Raw genomic sequence first — 14,976 nt, 5'->3', positions numbered from 1 at the left:
GTTATAAGACATTTTCTTATATCCCCATGAGAGGTGTCTGCGTACCAACTTAGATTTCCCTCCACTATGAACTGGGTCCCCAATGCCCTCTCTACCCCAACTCCACCCCCCCACCACCACTGCATCTCTGGAGGTGGTGCGGTGGATAAAGTGCTGGATCTCAGGCATCAGGTCCTGAGTTTAATTCCTGACATTGCACGTGCCAGAATGACGCTCTGATTCTCTCTGTCCCCTCCCTGTCTCTCTTTTTCTCTCCCTTATCTCCCCCTCTCTCATTATCCATTTTAAGAAATAGAGTCCCTTGGCTCTGGTGCAGTAGACCACAGTCAGTCTTGTTTCCCCCCTGTGTTTTCTTTCTTTGTTTCTTAATTTCCACCCAAAAGTGAGATCATCCCATATGCATCCTTCTCCTTCTGCTTATCTTACGTCAACATGATTCGTTCAAGTTCCATCCAAGATGTTTTTCTTTTTAAGTATTTGTTCATTTTTATGGGGGTTGTGAGGGGGGTGCCTGAACACCACTCTGGCAAGTTCAGTGTCAAGTACGGAAGCCGTAGCCTTACACATGCAAGGCCTGTGCTCTGCCTGCTGAGCTACCTTCCCAGCTGCATTTCTATTTTCTGAATGTCTGACGCAATGATAGAATGAACTTCTGTACTCAAGCTTTTGAATCAAGGCACTGGGAAAGAAAGGAGCTGCAGAAAAGTGAGTACATCTGCTGTTACTTAGCAGGTGAAGTGTTCCCTCTCTCCACAGCCAAGGACCTGGCAGAAGCTCCCAAGAGAGACACATCGGTCGTCAAGAGGTTAGCTGAGTTCTACATCAGCTCCTCCTTTTTCAGAGACTCCCAGGCTGAGTTAGATCAGCTCTTAGAGGTCCCCCAAAAGAAGAACACAGCCTTCAATGAGGTCACCTATGCCACCTCTTTCTTTCACCAGCTCAGATGGGTTTCCAAGCGCTCGTTCAAAAACCTACTGGGCAACCCTCAGGTGTCCGTGGCCCAGGTGAGCTGCCCACTACTAACTGTTCTGAGACTCCTGTCTGGTTGAGAGGCCCTGGTCCTAAGGCCCCTCTTGAGTCTTCTGTTCAACTTCTATACCCCCCTTCTATTCATTTCTTCCCCTCCATTGGAATGCAAGATATAAACAGAATTAGGCTTTTAATTTTGGAAAACTTTTTTTTTTTAGTAGTTTTTAGGGACAAGCACTTTATTCAGAATTTTTATTGACTAAGATCTCTTGTAGGCATAACTTAATCTTTGTCTTTTTAAAAATTTATTTTATTTTTCCAAAGCATTTTTCAGCTCTGGCCTGGGGGTGTTGAGAATTGAACCTCAAAGTCTCAGGCATGGAAGTCCTCTGTCTATCTCCCTTATCTTTTGAAAAGGTTCTGAGAGGATAGCTCAGGGGCCAGGAGGTGGCACACCTGGTTCAGCACACATGCTGCTGTGCACAATGACTTGGGTTCGAGACCCCCAGTCCCCTCTGAAGCAGGTCTGCAGATGGCTCTTTCTTCCTCTCTATCCCCCCATCCCCTCTTGATCTCTGTCTCTATCCAATAAATACATATTATAAAACTCTTAAAATAAAAAAAAACTTAAAAAGAGAAAAGAGAAGGATCCAGTGGCAGCTGTTTGAACTTAGGCAGGCTGCACAAGGTGTTGGTGTCAGGTGTCCCTTTGAGAGAGAAAGCAGTCACAGGCCCTGTAGGTTTGTAGCCATGGCTGCCTTCTGATACAGCAGTCCTCTTGGATGTTGGGATCTGAATTTCATATGTATTTATGCACTGGGCATGAAATAACATCCTTTTGGATTAGAAGGGGTTTTTTTTCTCTTTATTTTATGAACAGAGGAGACATCACAACTCTCCTCTGATGTGTGGTACTTAGGAATTGAACCTGCATCCCCAGGCATGCAAAGCCTGTTCACTAGCCTCTGAGCCACCTCCATGGATGCTCCTTGCTGCCCTCTTCCTCCCTCCCTCCCTCTATCTTTCTTTCTTCCTCCACCAATCATTAAAACTGGGAGAGCACTGGACTTCTGTGTCTCCGGTTCCCAGAGTGATGCTCTGGCTTCTTTGTCTGTGTCTCAAATGAAACTCTCTCATATGTAATAAATCAAATAAGTCTTTACAAATAACACAGTAAAAATTATCTTTGGCTCATGGACTGGACACCAGCAGACAGCAGGACAGGAGTGTGTGAGGGGCCCTGCTTGACCTGCAGGCCTCAGCCCCTGACCTTTGAGAGTTTCCTTCCTGTCTGGTGTAGAGACTTCACTGAAGTGTTCTAACTTGGAGCTCTTGTAATGTTTTACAGCTTCCTCCTGATAACATCTGCAGAGTCTTACAGCAGCACTTAGGGTTGAACTTCTCACTTACACTCTTGAGACTTTGCTTCTGATAGTGCCATTAACCAAAGGTTGGATTTACAAGACTTTGGAGTGAACAGGTTGTCTGTGAGAAGACTGGGTGATCCTTCAGTGAGCCAGTCAGCTTCAAAAGCGCTGCTTTATCTTTGGGAGATCTGTTAGTTCCAGTAGTATATTTAACACTTGACAGTGGATTCTTTTTTAGTTATTTTTTTAACTATCATAAACACTGATCAGAATTCACCTTGAGAGCTATGGGAAAACAAGTGTGACAAGGACAGATGAGAATTTCTTGCTCCCACATATTTGGAGACAGATCTGACCCACAGACTCCTCAGCTTCAAAACAGTGTTTCCTTCTAATGTGCCTTGTTAGGCTTAGTTTGCCTTTGCCTTTTCTTTTCCTTTATGCAAAAAAAAAAAAAAAAAAACCGACAACAACAAATACAGATACACCTTCTGAAACAGCATGACAAGATGGGTGATGGCTAGACTAAGTGTTTTGTTGAAAAATCTGAAGACTAACTTAAAATACTTTTAGAACCTTGAGGTCATAGGGAAACACCCTGTCATAATATTGATAGTTAATGCAGGGTGTCAAGTTTGAGAACATAGAAAGCACATAACGTTCAGTTCATGAAGTCTGAATATCCTTTTTTTTTTTTTGGCTGCCAGGGTTATTTCTGGTGCTTGGTGCTGTCACAATGAATCCACTGTTCCTGGAGGCCACTCCCCCCCAAAAAATTTATTTATTTGCTAGGACAGAGAGGAGTTGAGAAGGAGAGAAAAAGAAAATACTTCACCTACAGCACTGCTTCACTGCTCATGAAGCTTTTCCTCTACAGGTGGGGAGCAGGGCTTGAACCCAGGTCCTTATACATGGTTATATGTGTGCTTAACTGGGTGCCCCACCACCTGCCCCCATATGGTACTAGGGCCATGCTGATAGTATGCAGCAAGGCACACGTCCCATATAGTGAGCCAGTCTATTAGAAGTTGAGTGCGGGTCCAGCAAATCAGTTCACTTGGATAGTGTGCTGTTTTGCCATGTGCTCAACCCAGGTTAGATAGAGCCCAGCGCCGTGCTGCACTGTGCTGTGATCTCTTTCACTGTCTGCTTTCTTTCTTTTGCTTCTATCTCCATCTAAAAAAAAAAAAAGAAAAAGATGAAATGACTTATGAAAGTAGATGATTGCATGTTTGCACACATGCATGCTGATATAGTTAAGCTTTGTTTTGGAAGCTTGATCTGTTGAGAAATATAATTAGAATATGGCTAAACAGGGAGTCAGACAGTAGTGCAGTGGGTTAAGTGCGCGTGTCGCAAAGCACAAGAACTGGTTCGGATCCTGGTTTGAGCCCCAGGCTCCCCACCTGCAGGGGAGTCGCTTCAGAGGCAGTGAAGCAGCTCTGCAGGCATCTCTCTGTCTCTCTTCCTCTCTATCTCCCCCTTCTCTCTCAATTTCTCTCTGTTTCTATCCAATAACAAATAAATAAATAAATAAACAGTATGCCTCCAGACTTTTATTAATAAAGACTTATCCCCTTACTTCCAGTAGACTTTCTTTCCTTTTCTTTTTTTTCCTTCCTTCCTTCCTTCTTTTCTTTCTCTCTTTCTTTATTCCATTTTCCCAGATAGAGGGTGAGAGACAGAGAGGTTTTTTTTGTTTGTTTTAGTTTCACAAGTAGTGGTGGTGAAGCACTCCTCCACTGCTTGTGGAATTCCCCTTTGCAAGTGCTCCCTCCATGTGATGACCAGGGACTTGAACCCAGGGCCTTGTAAATGTGAGCTCTAGCAGGTGAGTTAACTCCCAGCACCCCTTGTAAGAGGTGATTTTAACGTCAGCAAATGATGTTATTTCCACTTGGTAGGTACTCCCCACAAACATTTGTTTGCTTCTTTGTTTTGCTCCATGGACCCCAGGCCTTGCATTAATTTCATTCAGATAGAGGGAGAGATGCCACAGCACCAGAGCTTCTTCCAGTGCTGCAGCACCTCACACATAGCACAAGGGCCCCAGCCTTGGCCATGTGTGTGTGAGACACTCGCCCTACCAGGAGGCTCTCTCTCCAGCCCTCAGCTAGTCTTGTTGGACCATGGTCCTGTTTTTCTGCTTTGGTTTCCCTCATGACAGGCCACAGAGTGTCTCCATCCCGTTGAGCTGCTGTGGCACTGAGATGCTTCAGTGTTGGACTGTGAGGTCCCAGAGTGAGGTGATAGCATAGTGGTCACACAGAAAGACTTTCATGCCTGAGCATCAGAGGTCCAAATTTCAATCCCCAGAACTACCATAACCGGAATTGAGCAGTGTTCTGGTAAACATAAAACAAAACTTGAACTGTGTGGTTTCTAAGCTAGATAATGAGATGTTTAGATGATTGTTTTTTATGTGTGTTTTTTTTTTTGGGGGGGGGTTGTTTGATTTTCTTCACCACCAGTGTTTTTGCTGGGGCTCAGTGCCTACAGGATTCCACCATTCCTGGTGCCCTATTTCCTTTTTTATTTTTTTTATAGAGGCAGAGAGAGGGGAGGGAAGAGAGACCACCTGCTGTTTGCGCACATATTACATTTTTAAAAATATATTTAGTACTGTATACTTAACAAAGTGAAGTGCATGTAATACAAGGAAATAGACTGAACACATAAAGTAGGATTTCTTCCAGAGCAAGTCTGCATGATAGAATCCTTAGACCTTCCAGCATGGAAGTATCTTTCTTTCTTTCTTTTTTTTTTTTTGATATATGCTGTCTTATGTTCTTTTTTTTTAATATTTATTTATTTATTTCCTTTTTGTTGCCCTTGTTGTTTCCATTGTTGTTGTAGCTATTATTGTTGTTTATGTCATCGTTGTTGGATAGGACAGAGAGAAATGGAGAGAGGAGGGGAAGACAGAGAGGGGGGAGAGAAAGACAGACACCTGCAGACCTGCTTTACCACTTGTGAAGTGGTAAAGGGGAGCCGGGGGCTCGAACCGGGATCCTTGAGCCAGTCCCTGCGCTTTGCGCCACGTGCGCTTAACCTGCTGCGCTACCACCAGACTCCCGGAAGTATCTTTCACTGACTGCTTGTGAGTCAGGAAAACAAAGGTGCTGCTTGCCCAGCCTGCTCAGAGCCATCAGATAGGCCCAGCAGGCAAGCTGGGTCAGAGGGCAAAGTCTCAGCAGTTGCCTTAAGAACTATTGGTCCTGGTTGCAGGGTGCAGTGAGGAGAGAAAGTGCAGTGAGGAGAGAAACTGCTCTGGAGGTGGTGACTCTGCATTTTCCAGGGAGCTGCAGGTGCTGCCAGGTCAGAAGGACCTGCCCCAGTTCATCCTGCTTCCTTATTGTGCACCATCCCATTGTTTCCATTCTTCTCCGGGTGCTTTAAAAAATGTTGCTTTTATTTATTTGCTTTGAATGCTAGGGGTAGAGAGATTTGGTTTTCACTTGAGTCCCTTAAAATATGAAATGACATGAGTTGGCCAGCACAAAGGTCAAGAGTTTAGGTCAAAAACTCTTGAGTTGCTTGTTAAATGTTTTTCTTGTTTTGCCATCGCTTAAGCAGATGCACCTCCTTTAACCTGGCCTCTTCTTTTCCCCCTTCATTTTGTAGAGAGGGTGAGATACAGAGAGAAATTAAGAGCATGCTCTATCGCTCATGGAGCTTTCCCCATTGCATGTGGGAGCCAGGGCCTTGAACCTTGGTCCTTGCTCATGATAATGTGTGCTCTCTACCTGGTGAGCCATCATCCAGCTCTATGGGCAGTTATTTTACTGCTCAAGCTGCTTCTCTGGGAATGGGCATCGTTCTGCTATTCAGTCTGCGTTTCTAGGCCGAGATCCCTGCTCTGAACCCTGAACTGGCCAAGCCTAATGAAGGCCTCGGATTTGGGATCTTTCTTGTTATTTTCTTACTGAGAAAAGGCTTGCTTTATTGAAGTAAGCTTGGCTTACAGTAATATAAATGCTTTAGGTTCAGTTTCTTACCTCTTCAGAATGTGTTACTACACTTTACCCACCACCAGAATGTCAGTATTCCTCCTCCAAACCACACTGGACTCCCACCACCCTCAAAACTCACTCTGTTTCTCTTCAGTTTCCCCTAACCCCTAACCACCTCAATTCTGCAGTCTGAGTCCAGAAGCTTGTCTTCATTTGACTTAGCTGTTCCCAAGTTTTTTTCTTTAAACCCCCTTTGAGTAAAATCCTTCAGTGTTTTCCTTCTGTAAGAGTCATTATAGAATCCCTTGTAGGCTGGTTTTATGGTAGTGGATTCATCTAGCTGTTATTTGTCTGAAAAGCTTCTCATTTCTCCTTTAATCTGATAACCTGACTGAATAGACTATTAGTGGGTAGAGGTCTTTTCCATTCAAAATTTTGAATATATCCTTCCTAGTCTTTAGACTCTCTTTCTTTCTTTCTTTCTTTCTTTCTTTCTTTCTTTCTTTCTTTCTTTCATTCTTTTCTGCCTCCAGGGTTTTCACTGGTGCTCTGTGCCAGCAGTATGAATCCATTGCTCTTGGAGGCTATCTTTCTCATTTTGTTGCCCTTGTTGTGGTCATTACTGTTATTGTTATAGCTGTTATTGTTGGATAGGACAGAGAGAAATGGAGAGAGGAGGGGAAAACAGAAAGAGGGAGAGGAAGACACCTGCAGACCTGCTTCACTGCTTGTGAGTTGACCCCCCTTCAAGTGGGGAGCTGGGTGCTTGAACAGGTTCCACATGCCAGTCCTTACACAGGTCCTTGCACTTTACACCATGTGCACTTAACCTGCTGTGCTACTACCCAGCCCTCAAAACTTCAGAGTTTGTGTTACAAAATCTACTGATGGTCTTATAGGAGGTCCCTTATAAGTGACTCTGCATCATCATCATCATAGTCATCATCATCACCATTACTATTTTTATTGGATAGAGACATTGAGAGGGGAGAGGGAGATACAGAGGGAGAGAGACAGAGAGACACCTGCAGCCCTGCTTTACCACTCATGAGGCTTTCCCCCTGCAATGGGAACTGAGAGCTTGAACCTGGGTCCTTGATCTCTGTAGTATGTGCACTTAAGTAGATGTGCCGCCCCCTGGCCCACTGCTTTTTTTTTTCTTTCTGCTTTTGAAACTCTGTCATTATCTTTGCTCTTTTCCATTTTAATTATTATGTGCCTTGGTGAGCTTAGGTGAGGATTTATTTGGTTTGAATTTTTGCTTTGTTTTATTTTTATAGCCATATACATGATATTAATAAATGTTATGTTGAGTTTCTAAATTTAAGTAAAACTTTTAAGATTTTTGTTTACTTTCTGTAAAGATCATTATTACCATCTTCCTGGCACTGGTTGTGGGTACTATCTTCTATGGCCTGACAAATGATCCAGCAGGAATCCAGAACAGGTAGGTCCTTTTGGAACTTGATTTTGAGAATGTGCTGTAAGTTCTTCTAAGCTTATGAAAATCCATGAATAATTTGGATTAACCAAATAAGAAAGTTTCCTCTGAATCCCACCAAATTAAAAATGAAAAATAAACAGCACAGAAAAGACTAAGAGAAAAGAAATAACAGAAGAGAATTTTAATTTGGGACGTGTGCAGGGAAAATGAACAGTGAATTGACAGCTGAAGGGAAGAGTTGTTATGTATGTGCACATGGCAAAGCAGACTCCCTTCCAGGTGGGCTACCTCACAGGACCCTGATGCCCATTTTTACAGTGTATTTTTTTTATTGAGGTGTCGGAGTTCTCTATTACCCTCACATATATAATTAGCAAATATTTTCTGCCATTCTGTGGGTTTTTCTTTTGCTCTGTTGGTAGATTCCCTTGATGCACAAAATTTAAAATGTTGCTTAGTCCAATCTACCTCCTCTATGGCTGCTGCTCTTCAGTTAATTTTTTCTCTGGATCTTGAGTTGTTTGAGAAGGAAAGGTACTTGGGACTCACCTCTTAGGCACTGTTAGGTGGTTACCACTTAGTGTTAGTTTACCTCTCCTAGTTCCCATGAGAGTATATCCATATTTTTCATCAAGTAAAAAAATGAAAAGGAATGTTTAGACATTAAGACCAAATTAGTATTTACAGGAGGGTAATGAAAGAGAGAGAGATAAAGAGAGAGAGAGAGAGAGAGAGAGAGAGAGAGAGACTGAACATAAGCGTGTATGTGTGCATGTGTGAGTACAGGGCCTGTCCCATGGGAAAGGACAGAATTTGGGATATGGTTGTGAGCTGGATGTTATCAATAGACACTGACTGAGAATGATATATGCCTGAAAACTATAGTGTCACTTCAGCACATTATAGGAGAAAAAAATGCATTTTTTACTGTGAAGCTTTGTGACAGGGTCTTGTCAGCAGAAAAAAACAGAGCTTCCCCTTGGGTTGGTCTCCATGTTTCACCACCACTGCCACCCTGCCCCCGAGGTCTCCCCTCCAGCCAGAGGAGGGATGGTTTTCATCTTCTAAGGAAAGTTGCAATCACTTCAGCAGAATCCATTTTCATGTCTAGGAAAGGCTAATTGTAGGAAACAGATGCATGAAAGTGGCTCACTCAGGAGACACCAAACATCTGCATGGGAGCAGGAAGTGTCACCTTACAGTGAGATTATTGTTACAGCTGTTTCCCAGAGTCATGCCATTGTTTCTCTTCTTACCTTCCCTGAGGGGTGAAGGCTCTGGGTTGCTCCCAAACAGTCTAGGAAGTGATATTCTGTACCCTCTGGAGAGACAGAACATATAGCACTAGTGTAGGGGGAGGAGAGGACAAGGTATAGGAGGTCCCTTTAAGCTCCTGGGGGTGATGGTGGTCCTAGATGAATTATCTATGTGGAAGAATCACAGGAGATTGTCAGTTGCAGGGTGACAGCCATTCATTGAAGCAAAGCAGGGACAGAAAAAAAGAGAGAAAGGTAAAGGCATGGACATGTGTTGGCCCTCAATTATGAGAGAGGGAGAGGGAGACAGAGACAAAGGCCCTAAGTTTCCTGGTCCTGGAAAGAGACCAGAGCACTGGTTTCTGGTAGTGCTGGGGACTGAACCTGGGACTCTTTGGCATGAAAGTCTTTTGGCAGGATCACTATCTCCCCAGCTTTAAAGTGACCATTAAAACTGCTAAGACTGAAAGCAAAAAACTAGTTGTGTTTAGTGTATCTGCCATGTTTTTTTTTTTTTGCCCCTTTTCTTATTTTTTAAAATTTTTATTTATAAAAAGGAAACACTGACAAAAAAAACATAGGATAAGAGGAGTACAACTCGACATGATTCCCACCACCAGAACTCCGTATCCCATCCTCTCCCCCATATCCCTCCTATTCTTTACCCCTCTGGGAGCATGGACCCAGGGTCATTATGGGGTGCAGAAGGTGGAAGGTCTGGCTTCTGTAATTGCTTCCCTACTGAACAGGGGCATTGACAGGTCGATCTATACTCCCAGCCTGTCTCTCTCTTTCGCTAGTCTGGTGGGGATCTGGGGAAGCTGGGTTCAAGGACACATTGGTGGAGTCATCTGCCCAGGCAAGTCCATTTGACATCATGTTAGCATCTGGAAACTGGTGGCTTCCCCGTAGAATCCCAAATTGAAAGCTGCTTCTTGGGGCCGGTTGGTGGCGCACCTAGTTGAGCGCACGTCACAGTGCACAAGGTCCTAGCTTCGAGCCCCCGGTTCCCACCTGTGTGTGTAGGGGGAAGCTTCAAGAGTGGTGATCTGCCATGTTTTAAAGCAGAAAGGAACAGCATTCATTCTCTGATAAGAGTTAGCTCTTAGCCCCTTCTTTTCCTTTCCTAGGTGGCTCAGCCACTTGAATTTTTTAAATTTTTAATTATTTATTATTGGATAGAGACAAAGAGAAATTGAGAGGGGAGAGGGAGATAGGAAGAGAGACAGAGAGACACCTGCAGCTGTACTTCACCACTTTTGAAGCTTTCCCCCTCACATGGAGGCCAGGGCCTTGAACCTGGGTCCTCACACACTGTAATGTGTGTGCTTAACCAGGTGTGCCACCACCCCGCCCCAGCCACTTGGATTTAAAGTGACCAAGCCCCATCTTTTTTTTTTTCTCCTTCCTCTGTGCTGCTCCCTTGTGAGAACCCTACCCACTACTCCTCACTGCTGAAAGACACCATCTCTAATCACCACCACTCTGAGGGAGACGGATTTCACAGAGGAGTGTGTGTGTGTGTGTGTGTGTGTGTGTGTGTGTGTGTCCACCTTCATTCCAAAGGCACACCCCTTGACTAGAAATTTTCACATGTGCTCTGTGGAGCTCCAGGTCACCTCTGTGGAGACAGGGAGGTGGAGAGATCCCCCAAGGGGGGAGGGGCTCACTTGCCTGTGTCTCAGCCACAGGGTCACACTATAAGTAAGTGTCCATGAAAGAATCAAGTTGGGAGAAACTTGATCTCAGTTTCCTTCCTCTCCTCACAGAGCCGGGGTGCTCTTCTTCCTCACCACCAACCAGTGCTTCAGCAGTGTGTCAGCTGTGGAACTCTTTGTGGTTGAGAAGAAGCTCTTCATGTGAGTGAGTCTCAGCTCCAGCAAGGGTCCTGCAGACCTGAGGGTATGGGCTTCCCTCCAGAATTAGGTCCTCCATGGGATCCCAGGTTGCTGCCAGAGTCCACTGAGCACAAAGAGCGAGAGACCGGGAAGAAGATTCTGGGGAAGGGGGCCTGAGATTACTGTGGGCTGCCTGACATGGGCTTCTGTGTTCCAGACATGAGTACATCAGTGGATACTACAGGGTGTCATCCTATTTCTTTGGAAAACTGCTGTCAGACCTGCTACCCATGAGGATGCTGCCCGGTATTATATTCACGTGTATTACGTACTTCATGCTAGGTGAGCAAGGGCACAAAAGGTGTGCCTCTTAAGGGGTGAAGGGAAGTCCATTACTCTCTCTCGCAAGTTTGTTTGGGTTCTCAAAATTATAAGCTGAGTTAGGAGATAAAGAAGCATCTGCCATTGTTTAGTCTCTGGGGTGACAGTTTCTGAGGATGCTTCTGTCAGTATCTTCCCAGGCTGAACTCTTAAAATAAGAAGAAAAAAAGAAAAGAATAGAAAAGAAAAGGAAAGAACAGAAGAGAAAAGAAAAAAGCTAATATTAGTGATCCAGGAGGTGGTATAGTAGACTAAACATTTGATTCTCAAGCACAGGATCCTGATTTGAATGCTGCCATCACGTGTACCTGAGTGATGCTCTGATTCTCTTTCTCTCCTTACCACCTTTCTACTCTCTCTCATAGATAAATAAATCTTAAACAAATTATTATTATTATGTTCTACCAGAACACTGCTCAACTCTGGCTGCTGATAGTACTTGGGGATCAAACATGCAACCTCTCCTATGCAAGCCCTGTGCATTACCACTACACTGTCTTTTTAGCCCCTGAGTTTTGTTTAGTCATTATTTTTTGTATTTCTCCCCCACCTAATCCCCCCCCCCAAAAAAAAGATGCTATTGACCTACTATTGTTTTACAGTGGTATGAAGTTTAGGAAGTTTAGGCAGGCAAGATAACTCCCTTGGAGTTCACTTGCTTAGTTATGTTTGGGATCAGGGTTCAAGCCCAGCCCTCTCCACATTGAAGGAAGCATCAGAGCTATGGTCACTTTCTCTTTGTCTCTGTCTGTCTGAAAAAGTCAACCTGGAGCTCCAGTGACAGAAAGAACAACAGCACAGTTTGGGGAGAACAGACTCACATTGTACAGTGATGCCTGCTCCCCACCCTTCCCACCTTTTCCCATGTTCCTCTGGCAACTGCCATTTTTATATGTATTTTTGCCAAGACTAAATATTATTTGTCTTATTTTGCTGGGTTGTTTCTTTGGTTACTTATGTAACACATTTGAATGAAATCAATTCCAACCTAAAGTTTTGAAACATTTAAAAATTTAGTTCATTAAATTATGAAGGGTATCACTGAGGGTTGGTGCATGAACAACTCCACCATTTCCTGGGGCCATACTTTTTTGTTTTTCAACTGTCTGTGAGTGAGATCATACCATATTCATCCTTCTCTTTCTAGTTTATCTCACTTAACATGATTCCTTCAAGTTCCATCCAAGATGAGGTGAAGAAGGTGAATTCACCATTTAAATTTTTTTTAACTTTCTGTATTTAGGGGATTAATGTTTTACAGTCTACAGTAAATATAATAGTTTGTACATACATAACGTTTCTCAGTTTTCCACATAACAATACAATTCCCACTAGGTCCTCTATCATCCTTTTCCAGGACTGGTACTTCCCCCCACCCCCAGCACAAGTCTTTTACTTTGGTCTAACACACCAGTTCAGGTTCTACTTGTGTTTTCTCATCTGATATTGTTTTTCAACTTCTGCATGAGAGTGAGATCATCCCATATTCATCCTTCTGATTCTGACTTATTTCACTTAACATGAATTTGTCAAGGTCCATCCAAGATCAGCTAAAAATGGTGAGGTCACCATTTTTATAGCTGAGTAGTATTCCATTGTGTGTGTATATATATATATATATATATACCACAACTTGCTCAGCCACTCATCTATTGTTGGACACCTGGGTTGCTTCCAGGTTTTGGCTATTACAAATTGTGTGGCCAAGAACATATGTGTACACAGATCTTTTTGCATTGGTGTGTTGGGTTCCTTAGGATATATCCGCAGGAGAGAAATTGCAGGATCATAGGGTAGGTCCATTTCTAGCCTTCTGAGAGTTCTCCAGACTGTTCTCCACAGAGGTTGGACCAACTGACATTCCCATCAGCAGTGCAGGAGGGTTCCTTTGCCACCACAACATCTCCAGCATTTGTTGCTGCTACTTTTTTGATGGAGGACATTCTCACAGGAGTGAAGTGATATCTCACTGTTGTCTTTTTTTGCATTTCTCTGACCATCAGACTTGGAAATTTTTTTCATGTGTTTCTCGGCCTTTTGCATTTCTTCTGTGGTGAATATTCTGTCCATGTCCTTTCCCCATTTTTGGATGGTGTTATTTATTTTCTTGTGGTTGTGTTTTGCAAGCTCTTTATAAATTTTGGTTAATAAACTCTTGTCTGATATATGGCATGTAAAGATCTTCCATTCTGTGAGGGGTCTCTTGGTTTGGGTATTGGTTTCTTTTGCTGTGCAGAAGCTTTTTAATTTGATGTAGTCCCATAGATTTATTCTTGCCTTAGTCTTCTTTGTAATTGAATGCATTTCATTGAAGATGCCTTTAAAATTTATGGGGAAAAGAGTTCTGCCAATATTTTCCTCTAAATTCCTGATAGTTTCTGGTTTAACATCCATGTCCTTGATCCACTTGGAATTTAATTTTGTGTTTGGTGAAATATAGTGGTTCAGTTTAATTTTTTTCCAACACCATTTGTTTAGGAGACTCATCTTTCCCCATTTAATGTTCTGGGCATCTTTGTGAAAGATTAGTTGTCCATAGGTATTGGGGCTCACTTCTGAGCTCTCAATTCTATTCCACTGGTCCGTGTGTCTACTCATGTTCCAGTACCAAGCAGTTTTGATGACAGTGGCCCTATAATACAGTTTGAGATCTGGCAGTGTGATGCCTCCAGTTCTGTTCTTTTTTCTCAAGATTGTTTTGGCAATTCTAGGTCTTTTCTGGCTACAGATAAACATTTGTAGCATTTGTTCTATTCTCCTAAAAAATGTGTTTGTGATCTTGATAGGGATAGCATTAAATTTGTATGTGGCTCTGGGAAGTATATTCATTTTAATGATGTTAATTCTTCCAACCTATGAACACGGAATATCTTTCCACTTCTTTGTGTCTTTTTCAATTTCCTTGAGTAGTGATTCATAATTTATAGTATAAAAGTTTCTCACTTATTTTGTTAGGCTTATTCCTAGATATTTTACTGTTTTTATTGCTATTAGTAAAAGGAACTGTTTTATGGATTTCATCTTCTTCCTACTTAGTGTTTGTATAAAAGAATGCCACTGACTTTTCTATGTTAATTTTGTAGCCTGACACCTTACTGTATTGCCTGATGATATCCAAAATCTTCTTTGCTGGATTCCTTAGGTTTTTCTATGTATACTATCATATCATCTGCAAATAGGGAGAGTTTGACTTCTTCTCTTCCAATCTGTATTCCTTTAATTCCTTGCTCCTGCCTATGGCAAGAACTTCCAACACTGTGTTGAATAGTAATGGTGATAGTGGGCAGCCCTGTCTAGTACCTGATCTGAGGGGAAATGCTTCCAGCTTTTCACCATTATATGATGTTGGCTATAGATTTGCTATATATAGACTCCACTATCTTGAGGAATTTTACATCTACTCCCATTTTATAGCATTTTGATCATAAAGGGATGTTGGATTTTTTAAATGCTTTCTCTGTATCTATTGGTATAACCATGTGGTTTTTAGTCTTGTTTTTATTGATATGGTGGATAATGTTGATTGATTTATGTGTATTAATCCAACCTTGCATTCCTGTGATAAACCCCACTCAGTCATTATGATCAATCTTTTTAATATACTATTGTATCCAGTTGGTTAGAATTTTGTTCAATATTTTAGCATCTATATTCATCAGAGATATTAATCTGTAGTTTTCTTTTTTGGTTGTGTCCCTGCCTGCTTTTGGTATCAGAGTGATTCTGGCTTTACTAAAGCTGGAAGGGAGTAATCCTATTCTTCTTCTA

The 14,976-nt window shown here is 42.6% G+C and overlaps 1 protein-coding gene across 1 annotated transcript in view; it reads left to right on the top strand.

Annotated features, from left to right (window-relative positions):
- LOC103127542 (broad substrate specificity ATP-binding cassette transporter ABCG2-like) overlaps positions 1-14,976 on the top strand; it is an 88,384-nt gene that overhangs the window by 60,671 nt on the left and 12,737 nt on the right. Inside the window, exons 9-12 of the mRNA XM_060187791.1 lie at positions 757-1,004; positions 7,654-7,736; positions 10,759-10,848; positions 11,045-11,169. Coding sequence (XP_060043774.1) covers positions 757-1,004; positions 7,654-7,736; positions 10,759-10,848; positions 11,045-11,169 — 546 coding nt within the window. The remainder of the gene's footprint in view (positions 1-756; positions 1,005-7,653; positions 7,737-10,758; positions 10,849-11,044; positions 11,170-14,976) is intronic.

This window comes from Erinaceus europaeus, chromosome 3 (assembly GCF_950295315.1).
Source record: "Erinaceus europaeus chromosome 3, mEriEur2.1, whole genome shotgun sequence".
NCBI classification, from domain to species: Eukaryota; Metazoa; Chordata; class Mammalia; order Eulipotyphla; family Erinaceidae; genus Erinaceus; species Erinaceus europaeus.
The sequence above is the reverse complement of the archived record's forward strand: the minus strand, read 5'-3'. Positions and strand labels throughout refer to the sequence as shown.